Below are 15,724 nucleotides of genomic sequence, written 5' to 3'. Positions count from 1 at the left end.
GTTCTCCATCAGTGTATGCGAATACAGCCTGAGGTTACTCGCCAGCACTTTCTTCCAAATGGGCATTATAAAATATAAAACAACCATAGGATAGAGCTTAAACACAATAAATACGATTAAAAAAATTAAAACTAAATAATTAATTTACAGCAAACTATTTTAAACTCTTTGGAAATAAAGAAATAAATATGGCTTGAATCTGCTTGTATCATTCCAACTTTGGATAAATCACCAACCAGCCACAGGTTCATCAATGACAAGCTGACATCTTCGTTTACACATCATAAAGTTGTTCACCTATCTGAGCCAAAATTTTATTCTTATTTTACATTAGTGCTTTAAAAAACGACATTTCAATAGTGTTTAAAGTTTAACTTCACACAAGACAACAAAGGCGAAAAAAACAACAGAAGCAAAAGGATATTCACATGTCAAATTGTTAATCTAACTATAAAATACATTGGCTTTTGACACTGCATTAGAATAACGACCTTTAAAATTAAAAATTATTTTCATTAAAAAATTTTTTAAAGGGGTATATTTTAAAGAAATTAATTATAAAGATTTAGGTAATAAAACCTAGTGGCTCCATTGATGGATTCTGTATGAGATTATGCATTCAATAAATTGCCCCAAAATAAAACCACTTTAGACAGTATTTTCGTGTTTAACTGTTTTGCACATAATAAAAGTATCACCAGTAACTGAGCATAATCAAGTTGGGCTATATTGCTGGATTCAATATAAAGGTGCTTAAAACAAAAGACACTTGACAATCTTTCTACAAGGCATTTTGTGGGATTAATATTAGTTTATTGTGAACTTCTTATGTGAAGTTTAAATAAAATAGAAGAGTACATACAAAGTGTAAGATAGAAAATATTCTATGAATTTTCTCATTTGGTGGTCCAAAATATGTTTAAACCTTTTCAACTTTAAATCAACATAGATCAAGTGCATTTCTGTGGTGTAATCTCACAGGATGATTGTGGAATTAAAGGACCCTATTCTGTAATAGAAAATAGATACATTAACTCTTATTTGATTTTCATTTTCATGTTAACATAATAGTTGTAATCATAACCTTTTAAAGATGTGTCCTTGCATTGCTCATATAGTATGATACTGATATCATGCTCTTTGTTTTGCAGGTTCTCTTTATATTAAGGGACAAGGTGTCATGCCAAATGTTTTTTTTCTGGAGCTTCATGTGTGATTTCCTCTAAATAGCCTTTCAGCATTCTTCTTTCTGTAATTTCTTCTCTGGTCAGCAGAGTTGTCCATGGAAAGGATCAGGTCTTCTTTCTCAAGTGTCAGAAACATAAATGCAAAAGCAGTAAAATGAAAGCACAAAAATTAATGAAAAATATTAATAAAAAAGGGAAATTATGTTGTAGACAGAATACAGAAGTACAAGATATTAAACATCCTGCTGTGAACATGAAGGCAGGGCTTAAGCTTCCTCACAAATTAGTCTGCTTTGTAGTAATATTAAATTTGCGCTGTCAAAGTAATTACAGCAGAAAAGGATGATTGTATTTCAGCATAATTAGAAGGGCCCACATTCATGTAACTAAATCTTAGTCTCGAGACTGCTGACTGGATCCACAAGTTAAATTTAGCATTACGCCTCCTACTTTCTGCTGCCCGTGATAAACCCTCACCGTTTCACACTCCAGCATCAAGAGGTCAGGATCACTTTTAATGTCATACAAATAACATTAGTAGCATTTCCTGACAACTTTCCTGTACCAACTTAAAATATATCACTTTAAAAAAAAAAAAAAAAAAAAGAGGAATGGAGACAATTTTTCAACAGACTTTAGTGCATTTTATTGTTTACTCACATTATAATTAGAAACAAGGTGCCAGAAACAAATATCAAAGCACCTATAAATTAAAAATTTCATTGACAGTTTCATTTAGAGATTATATTAATGTCAATACAGTTTAAATGAAACAACAGCAATGCTCAAGTCCTTTCAAAATGTGGCAAAGTGCCACCATATAGTGTGTTCCTCTCCAGTAAATCACATGCATTTTGCAGACTTTTGATTAAATTTGATGAGAAATCTTGGCGTGAATAGTGGCGACAGATTAGATGGTGGAAAGATCTTCTCACTGACATTGGTGGCTCACTTGCAATCAAAGATTTAGCTGCATCAAATGAAGCAGGCAGTGATACGAACAACTAAGCCTGGCACATCCAGACACACAGGATGTCTAGTTGGAGCTGTTTGACGACTGAACGAGAGCTGTGGGCTTTTGTGAGCACTGATTGCATGTGTGCTTTCCTCCTGGTCATCTTTCACATGGCTTTCACTTTGATCTGCTTCATCTTCATCTGCTTTTTCTCAATCTTTTTCTGCTCACGCCGCTGTGCCGCCTCCTGGAAACAAAAGGCAGAATGAATGTTATGAAAATATAAAGGTAATCAAGGAAGAAAACTTATGGGATATTTAAGTAGGTCATTTAAAAAAAAAAAAAAAAAAAAAGACCTCCAGACGACGTTGTCTCTCAGGATCCTCCTCATTCATGATCCTCTCCTTCTCGGCTCTCTTCTTCTCTTCCCGTCGTGTTTGGGCAGCTTCCTGACGCTGAGCGTGAGTCTGCTTTAGAAAGTTCTCCTCCACACGGGCCCGGTTTCTGTCAGCTTTCTGTTTGCCCTTAATATATACATAAAATCATTAAAAAAAAAAAAAAAAATTTTAAATTAAAAACTCTGTAACTAACTGTGCGTTAACACCAGGCATGATATTTACCTCTCTGTTGAGACGGAGCCTCTTGACCTTATCGATGCTATAGATCACCATATTCATGAGAGGATGCAGAGAATCCATGTCTTTGGGAGATGTGTTGCCCATACCAGGCACTTTAAACAAAACATTTCAAGTGCAAAATCAAGGAGGAGCTCAGTAAAATTATTCAGCAGAGTCAAACCTTACAGGATGATATGAGAAAAACTGCAGCTCACCATTAAATGTAAACAGCAGAGTCTTCTTGGTCTCAGGCAGCTTTAGCGGCTGGCCTTCCCTGAAAAAAAATAATGCCAAGTCAAGTTTATTTGTACAGCAGTACAGTGAGATTAACAGAGACGATAATAAGAAGCATAATCTAAAATTAAAACAAGTAAGGAAGGAAATAACTTCAAATAAAAAGTAGTGAAATGCAGCTGAGAACAGGAAGGTCTTCAACCTGGATTTAAATAAACAGCGTTTCAGCTGATCTGAGGCTTTCTGGAAGGAATGACTAATGCAGGAATAATTTGCATCACAAAAGAAAGAAAGAAAAACAAAAACAGTATAATACATAGTTATTCAATTAGAACTTACTCTTGCATAACTTTTGGACCAGAAAATTGGTCCGAGAAATGGATGGTTTCAATCTTGTCAGCATGGTTGGTAATATAATGAACCATCTAATCATACAACAAATAGATAAAATAAAAAACAAGGATAGAGAAAAAGTTAGTCTCCTGTGAAGTTTATTTCTAAATAAATGCTGAATGTGGTAGGAGAATGACAACACCCTTTACCTTATTGTCCATCACACCATCTGTGACTTCACCCATTTCACTAAGAATTGCCAGGGAGTCTGGGAGTCCATACTTGGCCCCAGACTTTGGCTTATCTCCGCAGAACTCACTCTGTGAAGATTAAGGAGACAAACAAACACAGCAAGGTCCTTGTAAGCAATACTTTCTCACACTTACAGAGAAAAACAATCAATAAGTTATAATTATACAAAGTTATTCACCAAGTCCTGCATCTCCTTCTGCATCCGAGCCATGGCTTTCTTGCTGCCCAGAGCAAACACAAAAGTATCCATGTCTTCATCATTAAGAGTCACTTTGATTTGCTACAAGCAAACAAGACACTTCTGATTAGACAACTTGTCTGATACATTAATTAATTGTTTCATATAAATCATACAAAATGCCAACAACACTTATTCGCACCACTTGGTCACAGGCAGGCCTCATCATCCTGGCCAGAACATTGAGCAGGTCTTGCCTCTTCAGAAACTGCAGAAACCAAAACAAACAGGTTAAAATAGTTAAATTAATTTACAACAATGAATAATATTATCATGCATTGTGAATACCTTGAGCTGAATCAGCATGCCTTCACAGCACACACGCCCAGAGCACCACAGGTTGTAGATGTGTTCATTTTCCTGATTCAGCTTCCCAGTGCTTACCGCTTCTTTGCTGGTGCCATCATCACCTAGACATACAATTAGTTTACATTTAAACACACCATATACCTTAAGCTGATTGATCCAGTATGCAGAGAAAATAACTGCATACTTCCTGGTCTATCAACAAAATGTAAACTAAGGCACTTTAAACAGAAAATATGCACATTGGATGAATTCAGCTCCAGAACAGACAGTATATTGAAAAGGAAATACTCACCCACAAGTGCAAAATTGCTCTCCAGAAGCTCTCTGTGAGAGTTAAACCAGGCCTGAGCAAGGCGACCATTTTTGTTCTTGCCTATAATATAGTTCATAATGTAGGCCAACAGGCCAGTCACCATCAGGATCTCCATGTAGTAGCTTTCCCAGCTGTTCTGAAGATGTGCAGGAACCTGTGGAGATTTGTCAAGCAACTATCTTTATTATACGACAGCTGGAACTCAAACTCAGCTTCCTGAGAGTTACCCTGTCCAGAACTGTTATTAACTTGTCAATGCTCTGTCATGAATCATGAAAAACACTGAGTTAAAATCTCTGCACTACGATGAGTTGAGGGTTACCTGACATATACAAACACTAGTATATCTACAATAATAGGATTCAAAGTATCATTCTGGGCATTTCCTGAATAAAACCTTCATCCTGTCAGCAAGGCTTAAGTAGGCGACAGGAGATCAGCACCATTGACTGCAGTTTAATGAAGACACAGTTAAGGTATGTTATCTGACTGAGACCCTTCAGGCAGCTAAATCCAACAGTAATTTCATGACAGTAGCTCAGTCAGATCATAATGTAAGATTTATATCAGAATATCTTAAACAAAAGGGATCATATAGGTACCAGAAACTGTGTGAACTTGTACTAGAGTCAGCAGGATACGGAGTGAAAAGATTTTAAAAATAAGCCTGGCTTACCGTGTGGATTATAAGAGGGTCCTTCATGGAGGGGCCTGTCTTTTCCATATCACCAATCCCCTCAAACTCCTCCTGGTCATATTTACTGTACAAGTCTTGATCCTTGAAAATGAACATTGAATTGTTTCAGAGTACAATAGATCAAATTACTTCTATTATGTAAACCATGTTCAAATATAAAGATGTAAATATTAATGAGAATAAAAAGAACAGGTAATGTACTTGTGTCTCAGAGTCCTCGAAGCCATCCTGGCCATCTTCCAGTTCCACAGTGGCTTCATCTTCATCTTCATCCTCTTCAGGTTGCGAAGACGGTGAGGCACGTGGTGGCGGTGCCGTTTCTGCCTCAGCTGTTAAATCATCATTCATGTCTTCAAACTCAGCAAAGTCATTGTCGTCAAAGTCTACGATGTCCTCCCCATCGTCAAAGTCGTCATTGTAACGTCCTCTGGAGACTGGAAGAGCCAGAAGGAGCAGGAGCATGGGAATGAGCAGGAGGCTTCGCATCCTGGGACCTGAACAAAAATGAAGATTAAATAAGAAAGCAGGAGAGGACAAGAAGAATTACAGAAACATGACACATCAGCTGTAGGAGAGCTATACGGTCTTCCTCTCTGATAGTGTCAAGTACAAGTTGCAATAAGAAGCTAGTGTTATATGTGTTTTCACACAGAGCTAAAGTGATCTGAAAGTAAGCAGAACAACGACATCCTATAAAGTTTGTGTGATTTGAGTCTCATTCACTGAAAACATAATTTCTGCAGCTGTTCTGTCAGAGCCACTGTCGACAAGTTAACCTGTTGTAAGTTAATTTACCAGGTTAACACCTCCCTGTTTAACAAGGACATGTTAATTTAACAAATCCCAAAGTGGAAAAAAATCTCCAGGGACAGAAACTCCCACAAAACAACATAGGAAAGAAACTGGCCGCTGAGAATATTTGTCTCTGCAACTAAAACGCAGTAAAAATGAAGAAATAATGACATAAAACTAAAACTATTGTCGCATCACGAAGACACGATCAGAAAAAACTTACAGCAGGTTCAGTGTTTGTTCACCAGCCTTAATATCCCGTTTAAGCGTGTCTGAATCTTCTTAACAAGCTAAAATAACAGATCATATGAAACTCTGTGTGTTTTGTAAGGGAGAAAAATACTCCTGTAGTGTGTTACTGACACATGGAGGATTAATAAACCCCACCCAGCTATTAGCTCACTTAATCTATGTTAGCATGCTGCTGGCTAACTAGCGTAGCACGTTTTAGCACTGCTAAAGTGAGTGAAATCTGAAAAGAAACCACATTATTTTCACTTTAATTACCCCGCGAATATAAATAGTGCGAGAACGTGCGAGTGAATGTAAAACCTACCTAAAAATGCTTGATAATAAAAATAAATAAATCGGAACTGTCCTTGAGGTGGTGGTGGTGGTGGTGTGCCGGAAACCGGAAGCTAACTTATACATTAGAGAGCGTTTCAAAATAAAACAGATCAGGATACAATGAACTGTAGAAATAGTTCCGTTCTTAGTGGCCTTTTCTTTCTTTCTTTTTTTTGTTATATATATATATATATATATATATATATATATATATATATATATATTTATTTATTTTTTCTCTTTTTTTAAATATAACATTCCCCTCTGTTTGGTTGTAGCAACTGAAACGGAAAAGTTAATGATAGCAGCGTGAGGGGCGTTTTTAACAAGTTAGCGACAGCAGAGTAGTATCCACGTTTTCTACGTGAGTTACGTGTGCTTTCTGTTAATGATACATCCCTCTTGGTGGTGAGAAAAGTACCAGAGGTAGCAGGTTGTGGCTGCAGCTATGCTTTTTACTGCAGCCTTTACACAATTTGAATTTACTGTTCTTCAAAAACATGTTGTGTTAAATCGTCTTTTGCCAATGTAAGTATAAATAATTCAAACTGTATAATTTGTCTAGTGAAGTTTTTCAATAATATGGGTTTTCAATAGTAAATAAAAGCCTACTTTAACAAGTACATTTAACAAATAATAACAAAAACAAAGTTTTTTCTTTCATTTTTTTGTAAATTCTAACTGCAGGTCAGAAAAATTATTATACTAAATGAATAGCTGTGTTTTAATACAATATGGCCAATGTAAGAATAGATTAAATGTTTCTCCTACTTTATAAAAATTTATCTGTTTATTTATTCTAATTTCATGTGTAACTTACATCTAATTATAGGTGCATCCCCACAATATAATGGCAGGAGAAACGTGAGATTTACCTGTCAGCTTGTCAAAACCTGAAATTTCTACGGCTTCTTAAGCCAGACACAAAATATTGTTTACATTTTTACTAAAAATCTACTGAACAACACAAACATGCAGTTTATAGTCATGAAAAGCAACAGTGAGCAGCACATAATATAAGGTTTTATTTTTATTTTTTTTATTTATTTATTTTTTTTTTTACTTTCATGGGCAAAATGTCAGTTTTCTCTTTTAATTATTCTTTTCTTCCTTTCTTTCTTTTTTCTTCTTTTTTTTTTTTTTTTTTTTTTACAAAGACCCTTGCTTGGACTAAGTGGATAAGAAAATAATGGATTTCACGATAAAGATATTTGCAAGTTTTGCATTTGCTCAGACTGAGTGGTTGGTTGTATATACCCAGTGGTCAAAATTTATAAATACAACTTTTCTATTGTAAAGTTTAATTTTGAAAGAAATAAACTGAAGGTTTGCTGTTGTGTCCAACTCATAGACTGTATATAAAGAGAGAAGCTTGATGAAACCGAGCTTGTTATTTACCAATAGAGGGCACAAACACGTCTCAATTTAAGTACACACACATTTTAGTTTTAACATAGTTTCCCACATATTTGGTGAAGGTTGCTCGTCGTATCTACTGCAATTCAATCTAGCACAAAACGGTAAATGAAGGTAACAAAATACAAAATGTAGAAATATAAATTCGTGAACATACAAACACTGATACATGTTTTTGTTGTTGTTTTTTTTTTTTTTTTTTTAAAGTAAATGTATGGGGATTTTTGCCATTTTATAGCGACAATGTGCAAGCAAATTCAACGGTTTAACTAACAATGCTGACAGCAAAAAGATTAAATTCTAAATTATTTTCCAAAAAGTAAAATAAAAAAAGACTTTACTAAAATGAACAAATAAATGGAAATATGTCCTAATATAAAAAGCAACGAACGCAATAATTACTATAATTAATATACAGCATTTTTTTCAAAATATTTTTTTATAACAAAGTTTTTAACGTTTACAAATTCAAGCTAATGTAATTTTTATAGTGTTAAACAGCGCACTCTTGTGGTCATGATACATTACTGCAACCTTTTGTATTTTTATATATTTTTTTGTTAAACAAACCGTTATTTTGAAATAAACCGGAACTACAACTTTACTGGGGGGTTAGGGTGATGTAGCTTGATTAAATTGATTCTGCGGTTACCATCTCCGACCACAAGGGGCACAATTTAGCACAACTTCGACTCACCATTGTTCTGCTTGCTGCCTCGTTAACTGTATAAAAATGATTTAAAAGATCAATAAAAATCTTTCTCTCCAAATTTCAACTTCACGTATCCGAAAACATTGAGTACAAATGTCAGTTATAAGCTTAATGAGCACTCCTACTATTAAAAATAATCAAGAATATAATTCTACAAAAAATCTGCCCTTTGGACAAATTGTTTAAATTTAATTCATTGATAAATATAAAGTTAGACACAATATAATTGTTTTTTCAGTATTAGGGAATTAAAAATAAACAAACATTAGTTGAAAGACCAAAAATGTTCTCTCCACTTGTGCTCCAAATGAAATCACAGTATTCAGACTGGATCCAGGATAAAATGGCAACTGCACTAAATCAAGGAAATCCACATCATCACATGAACTTTGTGACTATAACAACTTCTCACCCAGATTATTGCTCACAATTGGTTATATACTGATAGTTTCATCACGCTAAAATGTAAAAATGTTGGATAAGTAAGAAGGTCGTTTTGTCATATCTAGTTTTTTTTTTAAATAAAACAACTGCATGGACATTTTCAGACCATAAATTTTTACAGGACTTGTAACTTTGTCACTTCTTCAACAATGATACCTTTAAGTTCAGATTTGTAGCCATATATATATATATATATATATATATATATATATATATATATATATATATATATATATACATATATATATATATATATATACATATATATATGGATAGATAAAATTTCCCTTTGGGGATTAATAAAATATTTCTCATTCATATAGTGAGGAGCAAGGAGCAATCAAATCTGCATATCCCATCTATGCTGGATTTATCATAAATTATATATATATATATATATATATATATATATATATATATATATAAATATACATTTTTTATATATTTATATGCACCTCCTAAGCCTACTTGAGACAATAAAACCTTCAAGTGAAAATTGACACCATCTTTGAATCAAATACAAATAAACCACTAAAATAAAGCAACAACAGGACGTTAAGTTCTAAGACATGGACAAATACAATTTATTAGAGCAAATTCAATAATAAACTTTATGAAAAAAGCTACAACATGAACACTTGGCTTACCAACATCTGGAGTTGATTTATTTATATGTACATTTTGCCTTGTAAGGGCATGCTACAAGGACAAGAACCTTTTGATTATTGAATACAAAAAAAGAAGACAAAGATGCTTTAAAGGTTTTCCACCCATTTCACACCTCACGCAAAAAACAAAAAAAACGCAGCTTTCAAAGCACAATCTTCTAGTAAAAAAAAAGAAGATGAAGCGAGTAAGTGGGGAGCAAACATTGATGTGGAAGGTTCCCAGTGTTGCTGTACATCGCTGTCTCACAGCACCAGTCCAACTAAAAGGTAACAGACACCACCGCAGAGCCGCGAGTCCCTCTAAATTTATGTTACCATTTTTTAAAGTCTGGAGCTCAGGTAGAATCATCCACAGATGAGCTGATTAACATCTTCAGCTGCCACAGAGGTAAACAAGACTAAATATTGATCCTTGTCTGACCAGTAATGTGTTATGCATCCACAAGAAGGCTACAACATAATCCTACATATTAGAGAGGTCCTTGCCTGCCGCCTACAGCAGATTGTACCAACCTCCACATGAACTAATGAAATGCACAACACCAAAACCCTTCGTGATAATCTCACCGCTGGCTGAAACCACACCGAGAAGTATAAAAGAGTGGACTTTTATGAACAACAGCTCAGAGTTCAAAGCTTGCTTCTTTTCGTCGCTGAAAACTACTGGTTGAGCAAAAATAAATAAGAGCTTGAAAATGTTTAATAGAAGAGCAGTGGATGAAGACATGGAGAATAAATGTAAACCAGGTTATTTTGGAGTACGAGGGTGATACTCCAGACACGTTCAGAAAGTTCATCTGTGGCCTCATCCTTGTCTTGAAAGCAGAGGGATGGAGGACCACTCAAGTCCAAATGTGAAACGGGGTTTCTTTCTCCGCGGCTTTAGACACGCAGGATCTCCAGGCAGTTGTTGTAGCAGATAGCAATCCAGTCCGGCTGCGTGGAGGCCCACTGCACGTTGTTGATCTCCCCCTCCGCAGTGTAGGCCAAGATGGGATCCTCAATGGCTCGCGGCATCTGCTGGATGTCCCAGATCAGAGCCTGGTGGTCATCGGCTGAAGGAAGAAGACAGAGGGCAGATGGAGGAGAGCACAACAGCGAACTGTTCATCCTGATTCAACGCCTGAATAAACACGAACTCGCTCAGCTGAATAAAGCTCATCTTTCCACTGCTGGAGCTCTGATTGCAGTCAGAGAAAATCAAATGACGTCAAACCACCTGTTCAAGTCAGTTACAGATGTGAGTCACATCTGGCCAGATCACGTGGTCAAAATAACTAAATCTGATTTTTTTTTCAAACCAAAGCTGATTTCAAACAAGTTTTTATTTTTGTTTTTTTTTTTTAACTTTTCACTTTTTTAAGAAATATTTTAACCTTATTGGAAAAAAAAACAAACTTAAAACTTTTGCATGTAAATGTGTCTTCTGCTGAGCTTTTCCAGCGTATCAAGGCAGAATATTTTCAAAAACATGACCTCTTTCCACCTCTCATCATCAATGTGAAAATGATTCCCTTCATGTCAGTGGTCTCTCTGTGGCACTTTGTGGACTGTTCCACTTGTTCAACCATTCTGGTTCCAACTTATGTTTAAGGAAAACCTTTTTAATTCCACACTAATATGATTTTATTCCTCTTGATGTCTTTTTATTTGACGCCTCTGCTGAACACCTCTAACGCCTTTAAAGTTTCATGTCTTGCAGATTTTGATTCTGAAAGTTGATGTCACGTCTGCAGGCTCAGTGAAAACCTGTTTCACTAAATAAACCTGTTTCATACATCAAACCAGGGAGGAAATTTCACGTCAGTTCCGTCAACGTGGTCACTTCTCCTACTCTGCTGTGTGTCTCTGTATGAGGTGCAGAAAGTATATTGATTGTTGTGCTTTAAATTAACTCTGCAACATGCAAGGTGTCTCAAGTCTTTGCATGCACGTGTGTGTCTTCCTGGGAGATGGGCGGGAGGATGAACCCTGCTGTTAGCTGTGGAAACCCAGGGAGAGCTTACTGATTTTTTATCAAAATAAATAGTCTTAAAAGGCACTCTCTAAAGGTACACACTCCTGCATGATTGTCATAATGCAGCTTTGCCGTCAGCTTAAAGTCCCACTTACCTGCAGTGCAGATGTGACATGAGGAGTGAGGGGCCCAGGCGATCCCATTGACACATGCACGGTGGTTGTTCAGCCGAGCCACAGGGGTGCACGGCACACGGACATCCAGAATGACCACCTACAACACACAAGCAGTGATTCATGAAGGAGTGGAGTAACAAAAGTTCAAATCTGCCCAATAAACGATGCTATCAACAAATGTTCACTCGACTCTGAAGCAACACTGACCTCCATGCCATCCATGGCCATCGTGGCCAGGTAGTTGGGGTCCTGTTTGTTCCAGCAGAGGCGTAGCAGCGGGTGGTGTTGCGGGTCTTCATATATGATAGTGCTGTGCTCCAAGTGCCGGAGGTCAAACATGCGGACTGATCCATCGGCTCCCACAGAGGCAAACATGTCTCTGCCACCTCCAGCACGGCTGAAAGCGATGTCGTACACCTGCGCGCACACACAGATTAAAGATTCGTCCATGCACACCAACACGAGGACACAACTTCAGACACACACAAACCTCTTTGTCGTGAGCAATCAGTTGAGTTTTCACATGTCCAGAGACCAGGTTAACTCTTCCCAACACCTGACCAGTTTCCAACCCCCAGATAGTACAGGTGGTATCGATGCTGGATGTGCCTGGAGGGCACAAAAAATAAATAACATTTAAAAAAAAAGAGTAACAATTAAAAAAAAAAAAAAAAAAAAGAATTACCAATTCAAATGTCACAATAGTTTAAAAAAAACAAAAAACAAAAAAAAGACATTATTGGATTTCTTACCCAGCAGATTGGGATCAACTTCATTCCAGTCAAAGGAGGTGAGAGGAGCACAAAAGTCTGAGTTCTTATTGTTGTTTAACAAACATTCAAGACGCGTTTCTGTGTCACTGACCTGTGAGACAAAAGCAGAAGAATTAAACCAGCCAATGGGACCATTTCACAGCTGCCAGCTGGCCAAGATGAAGGAGTAAACACACTGATCCTGTGCCACGTAACAAAGCAGCTACTGTTAAAGCAACAACTTATGTTATTGGTAATGGATTTAAGAAACATAAGCCAACATGAAATGTCTTTATTTTACTTGACAAGCAGTCACAGGCTCAAGTTAAATAAAATCTGGAATAACTTGAGTGACCATGGCATTACCTGCTCTCCCTTACACACATAGACCATTTCATTTCTGTCACCATCATCCTAACCAGCTCAAACGGAGGAAAACAAACGACAGACTGTTGTTGATGATGGGTACGGATGAGTATTTAAGCGTTATGAAAAGCTGCTGTTCCACCACATGGTGCTGTAACAGCCTCAGTATGCGTTGGCATTGACTCTGTAAGACCCTCAACTAAAGTGATGGATGGTGCTCTTCCTAAAAGTCAATCCCTCACACTATGATGGGATGATGGCGGGGAAGAGCACTCTATTAGAAAATTCTCCAAAAAAAACAAAACAAAAAAAAAACCAAACAAAAAAAAAGACCAAACCATGTCTTATTTATTTCATTTCAATCTTCGAAGCATCAGGTTGTTCTTAGTGGCTTTTGTCATCCTAAAGAAAATTCAGTTAAACTCAGCTTTATTTGTACAGCGGCCATTCACAACAATGTCATGCCAGGACACTTTAGACTTAGACTTTCTTTTAATCTCACAGTGGAGACATTCACTTGTTACAGCAGCTTTTAGTGTGGAATAAAGTATAGGAAGCAACAGAAAAAAGTGAGCATGCATCACAACAAATCTAAATATATATAACACACAGATATAGACATACATATAAAGAAAAGTATATATATATAAGAAATAAGCTCACAAGCTATAGAAATGTCACAGACAAATCGCAAACAAAAAGACCTCAGTCTGAAAATATTTCATTAGATAAAAACGGTTTTAATTTTCAGTGAACCTGTGGTTCCCCATTAGTTCACCTCTCCTCCAAAAGGAGAGGTGAACTGTCCAGGTTATGCTCCTATAGTTGGGGTCGAGCCATCCATTAGTTATGCATCCATGGGGACGTCACCTGATGCACTGAGTAGTACCTTGCTCCTTTTCCTTCATGTATAAACATGCTATCATTAATATATTTCTCCTTCTTCTGCAGGTCTTCCTGAATAAAAGCTGCTGTACATGTTGATCTGTCTTTCCTGTCCTCTCCACACCAACCAGACGAGGCAGATGGCTGCCCTCCCCGAGCCGGGTTCTGCTGGAGGGTTTCTTCCTGTTTAAAGGGAGTTTTTTTCCTTCCCACTGTCGCCTCATGCTCAGGATGGGGGATTGGATAAAAGTCAAGATCGGATGCAATCAGTCAGTTTCTATTCGCTAAGCTGTTGTGTATGTGAACTGATGTGTCTGTAAAGTGCCGTGACACAACATTGTTGTGAAGTGGCGCAAAACAAATAAAGCTGAACTAAATTGAAAATTGAATGAAAGAAACATGTAGAGGAACACTTTAGTGTTGCTAGCAAGTGATCTTAATAATAAATGGAAAATAAGAAAGCTTTAGAAAATTAAAAACTTGTGGGTTTTTTTCTTCCCTTTTCTATCTTCCCATTAAGTTTGACTTCATGTGTAAACATCCTACCCTCCAAATGCGCAGGTAGTCCCCACTGGTGGCCAACAGGTCCGGATAGACCCCTTTGGTGTCTGGGATCCACATGATCTTGGTGGTGGGGTAAGGATGATCAAAAGTGTTCCTGCAGACAAACTCTGAGCTCTCCTCTTCCAAACCCACGAGCTGAACCTGAACACGAGCAGATTATCTGATCAATCCACTGTTTTTCAGAGGACCAGGGGTCAAAAATAGCACTGCTAATAAAAGACCACACCATGAAATTTACAGAAATAAAATCCCAACAGCGAACATGAAGACTAATTTAACGAAAAGGCTTTGAAAACTCCCGTATTAGACAAAATAAGTGAGTTATTGTTGCTGAAAAGCAGAGATACACAGGACTGTTAGCATTAGCACGCGTCTGCTAATGTCGTATTAATGTTGGCCGATGAGAAACAAAACTGCGCACCTTGTTGTTGTATTCCTCCACAAAGCTTCCCAATGCTAATCTGAAGCGTTTGTCCGGACGGACGCTCCAGTTCATCGCATAGACTGTCCATGGTGCCTCGTATTTGTATATTTCTTTTCTTTTGCCGTGAAGCGACATTCTCCTTCTGGGCAGCTAACCCGTTAGCCTGAGCTAACAGCGAATTAACAAGTCCCACAAGAGAAGTCTTTCCAGCGAGTTTTAGCAAGCCACACAACAAATATCAGAGGATTCACTGACTCCAGGTGATTAATGGAGCAAATCTTGACTCAAATGAAGATTTTTAACCTCCTTACTTAACAAAGAGTAGCACTGCTCTTTACGACCTTAAGGATGGTCAAGCTAAGCAGCGTGAAGGCAACTTCCGGTTGCTATTTCAACATAAAATGCACCAAAAGAAAATATTTTTACATTTATTTTATTTATTTTTTAATTCACGTCCAAAAGTAACTGCTAATGTAATTTACCTTAAATTTGGATTTATTTTTTCTTTCAACGTCTCTATATTTTTCTGTTAAACCTGTATTTTCCCTTATCTAAATCAGTGCTTTTCAACCTTTTTTGAGGCAATGCACACTTTTTTCACAAAAAAAAAAGAAAATCACAAGGCACACTACAAACCAAAATGTTTTATTTTTTGTTGTTGTTGTTTTTTTTTTTTTTAAAGTCCACATTAATAATACAAAGTCCATCTTGTCAAAGCCTCTTGAATAGAAATCAGATAAACACAAGAAGAAGGAATTTTATTATCTTTCACTGGGGTATGTTTAGGGTCAGGGTAATGAACACAGAGCTGTTTTTTAGACCAATAAGGGGAAATTGGCTAATTTCTCAGGGCACACCTGATAATC

The 15,724-nt window shown here is 36.7% G+C and overlaps 2 protein-coding genes across 2 annotated transcripts; both read right to left on the bottom strand.

Annotated features, from left to right (window-relative positions):
- Positions 1-1,817: 1,817 nt before the first annotated feature.
- ccdc47 (coiled-coil domain containing 47) lies at positions 1,818-6,559 on the bottom strand. The gene is made up of 13 exons (XM_079253309.1): positions 6,484-6,559; positions 5,337-5,629; positions 5,115-5,216; positions 4,418-4,592; positions 4,105-4,226; positions 3,959-4,024; positions 3,757-3,858; positions 3,536-3,646; positions 3,333-3,418; positions 2,975-3,033; positions 2,763-2,872; positions 2,499-2,666; positions 1,818-2,389 (listed from the first exon to the last, which is right to left on the bottom strand). Exons 2-13 carry the CDS (start codon positions 5,619-5,621, stop codon positions 2,309-2,311), a joined length of 1,467 nt encoding a protein of 488 aa, XP_079109435.1. The 5' UTR covers positions 5,622-5,629; positions 6,484-6,559; the 3' UTR covers positions 1,818-2,308.
- Positions 6,560-9,700: 3,141 nt separating this feature from the next.
- dcaf7 (ddb1 and cul4 associated factor 7) lies at positions 9,701-15,206 on the bottom strand. Its single transcript, XM_079252995.1, has 7 exons — positions 14,856-15,206; positions 14,417-14,575; positions 12,620-12,731; positions 12,358-12,476; positions 12,075-12,284; positions 11,847-11,964; positions 9,701-10,789 (listed from the first exon to the last, which is right to left on the bottom strand). Exons 1-7 carry the CDS (start codon positions 14,991-14,993, stop codon positions 10,617-10,619), a joined length of 1,029 nt encoding a protein of 342 aa, XP_079109121.1. The 5' UTR covers positions 14,994-15,206; the 3' UTR covers positions 9,701-10,616.
- Between the last annotated feature and the right edge of the window lie 518 nt (positions 15,207-15,724).

The sequence above is a fragment of the Telmatherina bonti genome (assembly GCF_933228915.1).
Source record: "Telmatherina bonti genome assembly, chromosome: 14".
In the NCBI taxonomy this organism is placed as follows: Eukaryota; Metazoa; Chordata; class Actinopteri; order Atheriniformes; family Telmatherinidae; genus Telmatherina; species Telmatherina bonti.
Note: the sequence above shows the minus strand (reverse complement) of the source record. Positions and strands in the feature narration are given on the sequence as shown.

Bases quoted from the DNA above. Each gene is read 5' to 3' on its own strand.
- dcaf7 (XM_079252995.1), bottom strand. From the start codon at position 14,993: ATGTCGCTTCACGGCAAAAGAAAAGAAATATACAAATACGAGGCACCA. The intron at 12,285-12,357 runs GTTTGTGTGTGT...GTGTGCGCGCAG, and splicing joins TGATTGCTCACGACAAAGAG to GTGTACGACATCGCTTTCAG. The intron at 11,965-12,074 runs GTCAGTGTTGCT...TGTGTGTTGTAG, and splicing joins TGGCCATGGATGGCATGGAG to GTGGTCATTCTGGATGTCCG.
- ccdc47 (XM_079253309.1), bottom strand. From the start codon at position 5,621: ATGCGAAGCCTCCTGCTCATTCCCATGCTCCTGCTCCTTCTGGCTCTT. The intron at 2,667-2,762 runs GTAAATATCATG...GTATATATTAAG, and splicing joins GGCTCCGTCTCAACAGAGAG to GGCAAACAGAAAGCTGACAG. The intron at 2,390-2,498 runs GTCTTTTTTTTT...TTTTGTTTCCAG, and splicing joins AGAGACAACGTCGTCTGGAG to GAGGCGGCACAGCGGCGTGA.